Source organism: Pongo pygmaeus, chromosome 21 (genome assembly GCF_028885625.2).
Source record: "Pongo pygmaeus isolate AG05252 chromosome 21, NHGRI_mPonPyg2-v2.0_pri, whole genome shotgun sequence".
Classification (NCBI taxonomy): domain Eukaryota; kingdom Metazoa; phylum Chordata; class Mammalia; order Primates; family Hominidae; genus Pongo; species Pongo pygmaeus.
Genome location: NC_072394.2, coordinates 41,415,511 through 41,429,953, shown reverse-complemented (window position 1 = coordinate 41,429,953; position 14,443 = coordinate 41,415,511). Strand labels below are relative to the sequence as shown.

The window sequence follows — 14,443 nt, the reverse complement described above, 5'->3', positions numbered from 1 at the left end:
CTGCCTGGCCACTCCGTCTGGGAAGGGAGGAGCGCCTCTGCCCGGCCACCCCGTCTGGGAGGTGAGGAGCGCCTCTGCCCGGCTGCCACCCCGTCTGGGAGGAAGTGAGGAGCACCTCTGCCCGGCTGCCCCATCTGGGAAGTGAGGAGCGCCTCTGCCCGGCCGCCACCCCATATGGGAAGCGAGGAGCGCCTCTGCCTGACCACTCCGTCTGGGAGGTGAGGAGCACCTCTGCCCGGCCGTCACCCCGTCTGGGAGGAAGTGAGGAGCACCTCTGCCCGGCTGCCCCGTCTGGGAGATGAGGAGCACCTCTGCCCGGCCGCCCCGTCTGGGAGATGAGGAGCACCTCTGCCCGGCTGCCCCGTCTGGGAGGTGAGGAGTGCCTCTGCCCGGCTGCCACCCCGTCTGGGAGGAAGTGAGGAGCACCTCTGCCCGGCCGCCCCCTCTGGGAAGTGAGGAGCGCCTCTGCCTGGCCGCCACCCCGTCTGGGAGGAAGTGAGGAGCGCCTCTGCCTGGCTGCCCCATCTGGGAAGGGAGGAGCACCTCTGCCCGGCCGCCACACCATCTGGGAAGTGAGGAGCGCCTCTGCCTGGCTGCCCCATCTGGGAAGGGAGGAGCACCTCTGCCCGGCCGCCACACCGTCTGGGAAGTGAGGAGCGCCTCTGCCTGGTCGCCCCGTCTAGGAGGTGAGGAGCGCCTCTGCCCGGCCGCCCAGTCTGGGAAGTGAGGAGCGCCTCTGCCCGGCCGCCCTGTCTGGGAGGTGAGGAGCGCCTCTGCCTGGCCGCCACCCCATCTGGGAGGAAGTGAGGAGCGCCTCTGCCCGGCCGCCCCGTCTGGGAACTGAGGAGCGCCTCTGCCCGGCCGCCCCCTCTGGGAAGTGAGGAGCGCCTCTGCTCGGCCGCCCCCTCTGGGAAGTGAGGAGCGCCTCTGCTCGGCCGCCCCGTCAGGGAAGCGAGGAGCACCTCTGCCCGGCCGCCCCGTCTGGGAGGTGAGGAGCGCCTCTGCCCGGCTGCCACCCGGTCTGGGAGGAACTGAGGAGCGCCTCTGCCCGGGCGGCCCCGTCTGGGAAGCGAGGAGCGCCTCTGCCCGGGCGGCCCCGTCGGGGAAGTGAGGAGCGCCTCTGCCCGGCCGCCCCGTCTGGGAGGAGAGGAGCGCCTCTGCCCGGGCGGCCCCGTCTGGGAAGCGAGGGGCGCCTCTGCCCAGCCGCCCTGTCTGGGAGGTGAGGAGCGCCTCTGCCCGGCTGCCCTGTCTGGGAGGTGTACCCAACAGCTCCGAAGAGACAGCGACCATCGGGAGCGGGCCATGAGGACGATGGCGGTTTTGTTGAAGAGAAGGGGAGGAAGTGTGGGGAAAGGAAGGAGAGATCAGATTGTTGCTGTGTCTGTGTAGAAAGGGGTGGGCATAGGAGACTCCATTTTGTTCTGACTAGGAGAAATTCTTCTGCCTTGGGATGCTGTTGATCTATGGCCTTTCCCCCAGCCCCCTGCTCTCTGAAACATGTGCTGTGTCAACTCAGGGTTAAATGGATTAAGGGTGGTGAAAGATGTGCTTTGTTAAACAGATGCTTGAAGGCAGCATGCTCTTTAAGAGTCATCACCACTCCCTAATCTCAAGTACTCAGGGGCACAAACACTGCAGAAGGCCGCAGGGACCTCTGCCTAGGAAAACCAGAGACCTTTGTTCATGTGTTTATCTCCTGACCTTCTCTCCACTATTATCCTATGACCCTGCCATATCCCCCTCTCCGAGAAACACCCAAGAATGATCAATAAATACTTCAGAAATTAAAAAAAAAAAAAAAAAAAAAATGAAATTCACTGATTTTAACTGTACAATTCAATGAGTATTGACAAATGTATAGAGTCCTGTCACTGCCACCACATCATGACATAGCACACGTCCATCACTCCTGAAGTTCCCTTGTGCCCCTTTATGGCCAGGCCCTTCCCGCTACCTTCTGACCCCAGGCATCCGCTGATCTGCTTCCTGTTTTGCTTTTTCTAAAATTTCCTATAAATTAAATCATATGTAGTCTTCTGTCATGTAACATGGTGCTTCTGAGATTTCTTCTTGTGATGCATGTCAGAAGTCTGTGTCTTTCTCTTGGTAAGTAGTATTCTACTGATTCGATATACCACGATTTGTTTTATTAATTCACCAATTAATGGACATTTGAGTTCATTCTGGTTTTTAGCTATTGTGAATAAAGTTGATATAAATATTCAAAAAAAAAAAAAAAAAAATATAATCATTTTACGGGTCTATAAGGTAAAAGCCAAACCTGTTTATTCTTACTCCTTCACTATTTGAATACATCTGCTATAAAAAGTATTTATTTTTATTTTCAAACTCTTTTTAAATTTTTATTATTTATAATCACACAAGGTTATATTCTATTGGCTTTTTAATAGATTTTTATCTCTATCACTTTAGTTCTGCTCCCAATAACCTCATCAACTAGACTGGACAAATACTATCTTTTTGACAGACCAAAAGGAAAGTGAGGTAAAAGACCAAAAAAAAAAAAAAAATCACTGAGCACCTACTACTGGCCAGTGCTGTGCTCTAAGCTTTCACAATTTGTATCTCATTAAATAGACACACAGCCCATGAGGTAGACAAGACACTGTTGTTTTCACAAATGAGGAAACTGAAATAAGACAGGTGTTAGAGCTGAATCTGAATCACAGGTCAGGGAGGACCTACCTGGTCTTGAAGTCAAACCCAGACCACATGAGTTCAACAAGCATACTCACTACTAATTGCCTCTCACAGAGATCAAGCAACAGCTTATGCAATCTGTTTTTAGGCTCTGAGATTGTTTGCAGATTTTAGTCTGCACATAAAGTACTTTCTGAGATGTAGCATTTCAAACTTGACAGCTCTATTAATATATTACATGCTCTTTGCTCTTTCAAGAGAAAGCTGTGGTTTCATGGAAGTTATCCATGGCTACAAATTTGGAACTAAAATGCAAACTGATTAAGAGCTGGGATTCCAAACCACAAACAGGAAAAATTGCTTTAATTTTAGGTAACTGAGTCATCTTTTAGTGACAAAAAAGATTAACTCCAGCAGCATTTGCAACTTGGTTTCCAAACTGTTAGCCCCATTTTCATACAAAAACACAACACACACACACAACTTGTAAAACTATATAACTTCTTAATTGAACACTATTAGAAAATGAACTTTGGGCAAAACGACAACACAATAATTAAAACTCAGTACACAACAAAAATAACTTGGGGAAATAGAATTAATTTTTTGTCCAGGTAAAGGCCGCAAACTAAAGGCCCTACTTCCTTTTCTTTAAGCTTTTTTTTTTTTTTTTTTTTTGGAGATAGGGTAAAGGTTGGAGTACAATGACACAATCATAACTCACCACAACCTTAAAACTCCTGGGCTCAAGAGATCCTTCTGGCTCAGCCTCCCAAGTAGCTGGGACCACAGGCAGGTGCCAGCATGCCCAGCTAATTTTTTAAAAAATTGTTTTGTAGAGACAGGGTCTTGCTATGTTGCCCAGGCTGTTCTCAAACTCCTAGGCTCAAGCAATCCTCTTGCCTCGGCCTCCCAATGTGCTGGGAATACAGGCATTAGCCACCACACCCAATCTCTCAGAGCTAATTTAAAAACAACAAAAGAATTTAAACATGCTATCAACAAAAAACTTATGGTGGCTCAGACTTCTACACCGTGATCCTCAATGCCAAAAGGCAGTGAGCAAAGTCTGCAGTTCGCAGGGACAGTGTGAATCAAGAATTTTATATCAACAAAAACCACAACTGAATATTCTCAAGCATATTAAAAAAAAAAAAAGCTGAATGATAAAATTCAGCCAATACAAGAAATAAAAGCAAAACAAGCAATTCAAGGTTGGCAAAACCATAGAAAATAACTAATGATGAGAACTGAATCCATTCAAGCTAGAATTAAGGTTAAACACCTGTGAGAATTATGATTAAGAACATGTACATTATAAATCTTGAAATGAAAATGACAGGACTGTATCTACAACAAATGGAGAAAGGGAAGGTGGAAAGAAGAATACATGTGCTAATTTCCTCTTCTTTCATAACAGGAAACTATAAGGTGTAATTTGAAATATAGCTAACACCCTGAAGTTTTTTATACTCTTTTTTCTTACTTTTCAAGCTTTAATAAATTATCTTGTGGTGAACATTTATCCAAAGTACAGTCGCTACTCCTATTTCACTAAAGTTTCCTATTTTGTTAAATTCAATAAAAAATATAAATATTAAATATGATCTCATTTTTATAAAATAATTTCTATCCAGGCAGTCAACCATTCATCTTCATCTTTAGGAGAAGCTTGGAATGATGTTCACAAATGTTCACATTGTTTATGTTGGATGGTGAAATTTGGGGTTTAAAAAATATATTGTTTTTTTATTTCCTCAGCACTTTATTGTTTAAAATGCTCATAATGTGCAGGATCAATTTAACAAAAATATTCAAATCATAATTCTCTTAAAACAGAAGACCTGGCCAGGCACAGTGGCTCATGCCTGTAATCCCAGCATTTTGGGAGGCTGAGGCAGGCAGATCACAAGGTCAGGAGTTTGAGAACAGCCTGGCCAACATTGTGAAACCCCGTCTCTACTAAAAATATTAAAAAATTAGCCAGGTGTGGTGGCACATGCCTGTAATCCCAGCTACTCAGGAGGCTGAGGCAGGAGAATTGCTTGAACCCGGGAGGCAGAGGTTGCAGTGAGTTGAGATAGCTCCATTGCACTCCAGCCTGGGCAACAGAGTGAGACTCTGTCTCAGGAAAAAAATAAAAATAAAAAAAACATAAAAACTGAAGACCTAAACTCTTAAGGAGCAACTTCTATTCATTTAAAGCCTTTAGGAAATGTAAACAAATCACAAATGTAGACAACGCAGATAGAATCTTTCCAATACAAAAAGAAACTCACTGTAACAGCAGCCACTCTTCGAGGCTGGGTCACTCCTACCACTCTTCCTTCAGCTGTCCAGCCGGCTTCTGCAAGGTACTACAAACAAAATCACATCTAAGTATACATATGACACCACTTTTCCAGAACAATCTCCCCCAAGATGCTCCCGTATTGTCTTAAAATCACTAAGAAAGGAAAAAGTACAGTTCTTGTCCCAGCAGAACTTTGGGAATTATTTTACAGATGGAAGATCTGAGGCTTGGTAATGTTAGGTAATTTACTTAAGTTCACATCAAAGCTGATCAACAGAAGAACTAAGGCACAATTCCAGCATTCTGACACCCCAGTCCTGGAAAATCACCATGTACTACAGATGCCTCAGGGAACAAAAAATTATCCACAGGTCACTCAAAACAGTGCTAAATCTGTAGAACAAAGAATTTTTAAGCACACATAGAGATGGCTCAATATAAATATCAACCACACAACACATTTCAGCCATATTAAATAAAACAAGTGGATTTTATATATATGACTATACACCATTAGATTAGTACACATATATAAAATTTGATTGAACAGGTGTGGCGGCTCATGCCTGTAATCCCAGCACTTTGGGAGGCTGAGGCAGGCAGATCACTTGACGTCAAGACCAGCCTGGCCAACATGGTGAAACCCTGTCTCTACCAAAAATATAAAAACGTAGGTGGGTGTGGTGGCACATGCCTGTAATCGTGACTACTCGGGAGGCTGAGGCAGGATAATCGCTTGAACCTGGGAGGTGGAGGTTGCAGTGAGCCAAGATCGTGCCACTGCACTCCAGCCTGGGTGAGAGAGAGAGACTCTTTCTCAAAAAAAAAAAAAAATTTGATTTAAGTGTATTTATCTGAGTTATGTACTTATTTAATATCTATGTATTTATTTGATTATATGCCCTTAAAATTCAATATGGATAACAGTGGTTATCAGTTACATGTTTTTCTAACATCTAATAGTTTTACAATGAACATGTATTACTTCTACAATAGAAAAAAGATTTTAAAAGTTATTGCGTGTACCTGCTCATGTGTTCAAAAGAAATAAAGGAAGGATAATATAGATACTAAGAAATAGTTGTCTACAGGGAATGGGTGGGAAAGGTGTAGAAAGAAGGGGAAATGGAGGCAGGGGAACAGGGATAAAGAGGGGGTGTCAATGCTCTCAATAGATCTTTTTGTGTAGCTCTGACTCTAAGAATCATAGCCATGCATGTTTCACATACTTTTTAAATATCCAAAAGACAAATAAAACCAACCAGGATGTGGAGGGGAACCTAAAGGAAATATAAACACTAACAGATGACCCTTTCTATACTACAAATGAATAACATAACCACACTGCAGGGGGTGGAGAAGAAAAGAACTTACCTAAGTAATGATGGAAAAATATATCTTGACTGGATGTTGTAAGGCTAAAGACAGAAAGAACTGAACATAAATGCTGTAATCTAGTTAGTAAATATCCAAACAAGGTTACGAGTTAGCAATTCTGAAACTATTTTAATGAATACACAAATATACTGTAGATAATGAGGACTAACCTTCTCATTGTTGCAGAGAAGTTATAAATAAAGAAAGGCTCAGAAGAGCCCTATGGTATTAGATTGGAATCAGAAGCATTTGCATAAACTCATGGCGTTTAAGATATAGATGGATAGACAGATACAGATAGCTACATGTTTTTATAATGTATGGCTTAATATTCATACATATATTTCCTAAGTCTGCTCACTGAGACTCAGCAACGACATCTCAGTAGCAATGAGCACTCTAGCATCCAGATCATGATTTCTCTTTTTTTTTGTTGAGACAGAGTCTCGCTCTGTTGCCTAGGCTGGAGTGCAATGCGCAATCTCGGCTCACTGCAACCTCCGCCTCCTGGGTTTAAGCAATTCTCCTGCCTCAGCCGCCCTAGTAGCTGGGATTACAGGTATGCAACACCATGCCCGGCTAATTTTTTGTATTTTTAGTAGAGACCAGGTTTTGCCATCTTGGCCAGGCTGGTCTCAAACTCCTGACCTCAGGTGATCCACCCACCTTGGCCTCCCGAAGTGCTGGGATTACGGGTGTAAGCCACCACGCCTGGCCCCAGATCATGATTTCTAAACATCGTTCTCCAATAAAAGGAACTAGGGCTTGTGTAGGAAAAATACAAGACAAGCCTGAAACATCTTGTAGTACTAGAAAGTAAGGAAGTGGTCAAAAAAATGAAAGCTTTTAGAAAGAAAACAGGAGCCAAAATGAAGGAGCTCCTAACGTTCAAAGATGAAACAATTTGAGCAACACAATAAATAATGACAGTATTGGGCTTTAACACATAGAAAAAAATAAGTATCTATGAATCCATATTGATATACGCAAATAATCTAAGAAATAAGTGAGGAAGAAAGCACAGTTCTTCCTTACAGAAAATTACATTTAATAAAGATAGAGGAAAAGAGGAGAAAAGAAAATCATCACTGCTACAGACAAGATCCACTGAGGGGGATGCTAAACTTAGTAGGTGAGGGTTGGAAGAAAAGCAGACTATTTGCAGTGTGAAAATATGTCCCCCAAGATACATTATCAACTAAAAAGGGAAAGACAGTAGCTTCACAGGCAAAAGCTGGAATCTTAACCAAGTGACCAAAGTTGCTATTACCAGTGGTAACACATATCAACATTATGAACCCATGATGCACTAAGGATACAGTAACATTTCTGTAGTATTCTTGCCAAAAATACATAAGCTCCTTCTAATCATGAGAAAACATGACATAAACCCAAACTGAGGAACATTCTGCAAAGTAAATCCTATTATTCTTTTAAAGTGTCAAGTTCATGAAAGATGAAGACATACTGAGGAATTCGCACAACCTAGAAAAGATTAGGGACCTACTGCAATGTAGGATCCTAGAACTAAAAAAGAATCTTAGTAAGAAAACTGATGAGATTTAAATAAGACCTATAGTCTAATTACTATTATTGTACCAATGTTAATGTCCTGCTTTTGATCTCTGCACTAGTAGTGAAGAGTATAAGGGAATTCTGTATTGTTTTTTGCAATTTTTCTATTAGTCTAAAAGTAGTTAAAAATAAAGTTTAGAAAATCACTGTAAGAAACAAAGGGTTGAAGATAATGTAGGGTTTTTGCTATAAAAACTATAAAGTTTATCTTGTATTAAATACATACACAAAATACTACCAACCACCCCAATCAACACAAATACAAAAAAAAAAAAAAAAAAAAAAAACAGAACTATAAGAATAATAGCTAAGAGTCAATGAGCACCTTACTAAGTGCCAGGAACTGTGCTGAGTGCCTTATATGCATTAACCCATTTAATCCTTAAAATAAATTCTATAAGGAAGGTAACATCATCATCAACAATACACAGATGAAGAAACAAAGAGGCCACATAATTTGTCCAAGGAAACAAATAAAAATCTGTGTCCTGGACTTCAAGCTCAGCAAACCAAAGTCATGACACATAAATAGAACACAACATATTACCCAACTTCAAACACACATAGCCAATCTAATCTCTTAGTAGTAGTGTTAAGTGAAAGAAAAATAATTTCCATAAAAATAAGCCTGTCCATAAAGCTAGTCACCTCAATACCCTGTGTGATTCAGACTTCTACGGCATGCTTATGATTGCTGAGAGGTAGAAATGTAAAGCTACTGAAAAAGCAGGTGTAGTGCTGACGTCAAGAGGCAGTGGAGAGTCACGGAGGGAGATCACTAAAACGTAGCTGAAGTCCATCTGAGTTCTCCATTCTTTTTAAGGATCACCAAATCTGGGCTTCTGGCTAAAGGACAGAATTAGGAAGAACTCCACCAATAACAGTACTAATAAAAACTGTACTTAAGAAGAGCTTGTGTTCATAGCCCCCTTTTTTTTTTTTTACAGAACTCTAGTAAAAAAAATATCATCTAGGTTCTACATATAGTTTGTAGAATTTCAAAATTATTAAGTATCTAGTGTTTTGCATGTTGTTTTTTCCCAAGGAAAGGTACTATATAAATCTAACAAGAGAGAAAAACCTGCTCTGTACCTTGCTGTAACCTTTAGTTCCTCAGCCATTCCAATTTTCCTAGGTCATAGCCCAAATTTAACTTCACAATAAGTTGGAAACAGTGACTGTCTCAGGGACGGGGAACTGAGTGGCTAGGAGAAAAGGGAATACTCCATAGGAGGGGTAGCAGATATTTGGACCAATAATACAATCTATTACAATGATCTAGTCATTTTCAATAGCAAAGCTTAGGAGATTAACTTTTCACCATTTATTCCTTTGTTCTTTTTGAATTTTGTACCATGTAAATGTATTTCCTATTTTTAAAAAGTTTATAATAAAATGCAATTCCTTAAAATAATTCAATTCAAATGCACGTGTGTTTTGAGCCAGCAACCCCATAAGTATTTTATTTATTCTATAAAAATATCTATATGTGTGCAAAATGATTTATGTGCAAACTGACTCCACTGCATCACTGTGATAATACAAAACTGTAAACAACCTAAATGTCTATCAGTTGGGGATTGGTAAATTATGTTCACATACTAGCATCTATGGAACTGGAAAAAAAACCAATAATACATTATGTGAAAAAAAGACCAAGTGTGAAGGCATTACCTGACTTCAAAAAATGCTACAAGGCTATAAACAAAACAGCATGGTCCTCACATAAAAACAGACACACAGACCAATGGAACAGAACAGAAAATCCAGAAATAAATCCACACATTTAAAGTCAAGTGATTTTCAACAAAAGCACCAAGAACACATCTTAGGGAAAGGACAATCTATTTAATAAATGGTGCTGGGAAAACTGGATAATCACATGCAGAAAAATGAAACCAGTTCCCTAACTCTCACCACATATAAAAATCAAATCAAAATGGATAAAAGACTTAAATGAAAGGACCAAAGTTATGAAACTACCAGAACAAAAGAGAAGGGAAACACTTCATGACACTGGTCTGGGCAAGGATTTTTTGGATATGACCTCAAAAACACAGGCAACAAAAAGCAAAAATAGACAAACGGGATTGCATCAAACTAAAAAGCTTCTGTACAGCAAAGAAAACAATCAACAGAGTGAAGAGAAAACCTACAGAATGGGAGAAAATAAATGCAAACTGTTATCTGATAAAGAGTTAATATCTAGAATATATAAGGTGCTCAAACAATTCAATAGCAAAAAACTAAAAATCTAATTTAAAATGAGCAAAAGGATGTGATTCCGCCCTGCACGGCTGTTCTCTGGAGCAGGGGTCATTTATCTCCATCCGCCTTCTCTCCCACCTAAGTAAGTGCCACCACCCCATGGAAGATTCGATGGACATGGACATGAGCCCTCTGAGGCCCCAGAACTATCTTTTTGGTTGTGAACTAAAGGCCATCAAAGATCATCACTTTAAGGTGGATAATGATGAAAATGAGCACTAGTTATCTTTAAGAACGGTCAGGTCAGGGGCTGGTGCAAAGGATGAATTGCACATTGTTGAAGCAGAGGCAATGAATTACGAAGGCAGTCCAATTAAAGTAACACTGGCAACTTTGAAAATGTCTGTACAGCCAATGATTTCCATTAGGGGCTTTGAAATAATACCACCGGTGGTCTTACAGTTGAAGTGTGGCTCAGGGCCAGTGCATATTAGTGGACAGCACTTAGTAGCTGTAGAGGAAGATGCAGAGTCTGAAGATGAAGAGGAAGAAGATATGAAACTCTTAAGTATATCTGGAAGGCGATCTGCCCCTGGAGGTGGTAGCAACGTTCCAGAGAAAAAAGTAAAACTTGCTGCTGCTGCTGCTGCTGATGATTTTGATGATGAGGAAACTGAAGAAAAAGCCCCAGTAAAGAAAGCTATACAAGACACTCCAGCCAAAAAACACACAAAAGTCAAATCAGAATGGAAAAGACTCAATACCACCAAGACCAAGATCAAAAGGACAAGAATCCTTCAAAACAAAGGAAAAAAATTCCTAAAATATCAAAAGTTCTGTAGAAAACACTAAAGCAAAAATGCAAGCAAGTATAGAAAAAGGTGGTTCTCTTCCCAAAGTGGAAGCCGAGTTCATCAATTATGTGGAGTTCATCAATTATGTGAAGAATTGCTTCCGGATGACTGACCAGGAGGCTATTCAAGATCTCTGGTAGTGGAGGAAGTCTCTTTAAGAAAATAGTTTAAACAATATGTTTAAAATTTTCCATCTTATTTCTTTTCTGCAACAGTTGATATCTGGCTGTTCTTTTTATAATGCAGAGTGAGAACTTTCCCTACCGTGTTTGATAAATGTTGTCCAGGTTCCATTGCCAAGACTGCGTTGTCCAAAATGCCTGTTTCATTTTTAAAGATGGAACTCCACCCTTTGCTTGGTTTTAGGTATGTATGGAATGTTATGATAGGACATAATAGTAGTGGTGGTCAGACATGGAAATGGTGGGGAGACAAAAATATGTGAAATAAATGTGAAATAAAACTCGGTATTTTAATAAAGTTAAAAAAAAAAAAAGATGGGCAAAAGACCTGAATAGACATTTCTCAAAAGAAGATGCACAAACAGTGTATTATTTCATATATACGAAATAATGCTCAACATCACTAATCATCAGGAAAATGCAAATCAAAACCACAATGAGATACCACCTCACCCCAGTTAGAATGGCTACTATCAAAAAGATGAATGACAGCAAACGTTGACAAGAATGTGGAGAAAAGGGAACTCTTGCACACTGCTGGTGACAATGTAAACTAGTACAGCCACTAGGGACAACAATATGGAGGTTTCTCGAAAAATTAAAAACAGAACTACCATATGATGCAGCAATCCCACTACTGGGTATTTATTCCCAGGAAAGGAAACCAGAACATCAAAGAGACATGTGCACTCCCATCACTATTCACAACAGCCGAGACATGGAATCAGCCTAGCTGTCCAACAACAGAAGAACTGGTTTTTAAAATGTGATATATATACACAATAGAATACTATTCAGTCATAAAAAAGAATGAAATCCTGTCATTTGCGCCAACACAGATGAACCTAGAGGATATGATGTTAAGTGAAATAAGCTTAACATCTTATTTGAAGTTAAGTATTTGAAGGACAAATACTGCATGAGCTCACTCACGTGGAATCTAAAAAAGTTGATCTTACAAAAGTAGAGAATAGAACAGTGGATACTAGAGACTGCAGAGAGAAGAGGGTAACAGGGAGTAGGGAGAATAAAAGGTTGGTCAACAAGCACAGAGTTATAGTTATATAGGAGGAATAAGTTCTGGTGTTCTACTGCACAGCAGAGTGACTACAGTTAATAATAATGTGCCACAGACTTCAAAATAGCTAAGGGAGATTTTGAAGGTTCTCACCACAAAGAAATGATAAATGTTCGAGGTGATGGATATGCTAATGACCCTGATTTGATCATTATACAACATATACATATATCAAAACATTACACTAAATCCCATAAATATGCACAGTTATTGTGTCAATTCAAAACGGCTTTTTTTAAAAATGAAAGAATAAGTAAAAAAAAAAGTCAAAGCATACTAAAACATGTATAGATGTTTCATGTTTAAAATAGGGCATATATGTGCGTGCGCACACACACACACTTCTCTGTAAGTGCATGAAAAAATTTCTACAAGAAACTCATAATATTGATTATAACTGCACAAAGGAAATGAGTACCAGGAAGACAGGGCAGAAGGAAATCTTTTTATGTCCCTTTGTGCCTTTTGAATTTTAAATCATGTGAACCTATTAATGTTCAAAAATATTAAAAATATTCAAATCTTAAAATTAAAAGAAAAAAAAACTACCTTTGTTTATCCACATTACCCAGCCTAGATCCTCAGCCTCTGCTCTTTCTCCTTCCCACCAGCTTTCCCTGGACTTAGTAACACAGCAGGCCCTCTCTGTTCCCTGGCAGCTAAGCCTTGCAGGAGTAAATGGCCAAATCACTGTGATATATTTATCATTGTTCCAAATACCTGCCACCCATCCCTATAGGAGGATTATATACACTGTCACCCCGTTGCTATCAGGCCTGGCCATATAACTTGCTTTGACCAATGAAATGTGAGCAGAAGGCCACTTTTGGTCAGAAGTTTTAAGAGCTATCTCATGATTCTGCCATCTACCACAAGATCAACAAGTGCCTCATAAGAGCAGTACCATCAGCCTAAGGCCCAATGATGATGTGATAGAATCTCAAAGCCAACCCAAGATAAGCACATAGTATGAGCAAGAAATAAACCTTTGTGTTTTTAAGCCACTGAGATTTTCAGGTTCTTTGTTACCAGAACATAGTTTATCCTAAGCTGACTACATAATGTCACAGACTAATTCCCAAACAATTCTGGAACATCATGTGGCCTTTTACCTCTGTTCTATATTCCATAACCTCACTACTCTCTACAGTGTCCTCACCTATAAAATGAAGATAATAATGGTGTTTGCTTCATAGGGTCATTGAGGATTAAACAGATCAACATGTGTAAAATCACTTTATGTAGCACTTATTACTGTTATTACTTGTTATATTATTGTTATATTACTCTCTAAATGACAATCACACAGTAATTTAACCTTTCTCCTGTTTCTTCCTGTAAGAAATGAGTAACTTACTAGGCTCTCAATTCCATCTGCATATACGGTTATCTTTTTCCTCCAGGCCACCATTTCCTCTGCTGTATGCATTTCAAATTGTTCTTTACTAGGTCATCTACCTTTACTAGGTCTGTCTACCTTTCCCTAGCTGTCTATTGGGAAACTTTAAAAAAATACCTACATCTGGGTCCCAACCTATTAATAACCCCATTATTCAGAATGGAGTTGGGGAGCAGACAAAAAAAAAAAGACCTACACAGATCCTGGCATGACCACAAGTCTGGACCAAACAGTCAACAATACATCGTTAACATATTCAAAAATACAAAGGGATTTTTATCATCTTCCCCTTAGACACCCTTAACCCTAAAACCCTGCCACTGGACATGCTATCTCCAAGATGAACAACCCAGGACCGAACCAGTTCTCCTGCTCCCTGGCCGCTCTGTTGGCTGACACTGCCACCTACCCACCTCTCCAGAAACCTCACTCTGTCTTTGCTTTCTCTAACCATGAAGAGTCTCCTGGTTCCTCTGTCATTTCCCTGGCTGCCATTCTATCTCCTTTCTGCTCCTGACTCCTAAATGTTGATGCTCCATGGACTTTGTCCTTAATCCTCTTCTCAGTTATTTCTGTTCCATCTCCTTCCTGCATGTATCAGGATGTTCAATCCCTATGTCCACACCTTCTACGTCTGACCTCTGCCAAGCTTCAGATTCCCATTCCAAACTTCCTGCTAATAATGTCATCAAAGGCCATCAATAATATAGGAAAAAATCAATCTGTTTAAAAACAAACACATTAATTTCCCCTCAAAAAAACAATCTTTACTTTTCTATCACATTTAATACTAGCACTGTTCGCCAAGGCAGCAAG

General features: G+C 40.4%; 1 protein-coding gene and 1 pseudogene across 3 annotated transcripts in view; one reads left to right on the top strand and one right to left on the bottom strand.

The window, feature by feature from the left end:
• The window catches only part of DHX35 (DEAH-box helicase 35), a 78,917-nt gene that overhangs the window by 52,410 nt on the left and 12,064 nt on the right, over nt 1-14,443 (bottom strand). For all 3 annotated transcript variants that reach the window (XM_063659380.1, XM_054467529.2, XM_054467526.2), the window contains exon 4: nt 4,941-5,018. In XM_063659380.1, the coding sequence (XP_063515450.1) occupies nt 4,941-5,018 (78 nt within the window). The remainder of the gene's footprint in view (nt 1-4,940; nt 5,019-14,443) is intronic.
• Nucleotides 10,274-11,122, top strand: LOC129021717 (nucleophosmin-like; annotated as a pseudogene).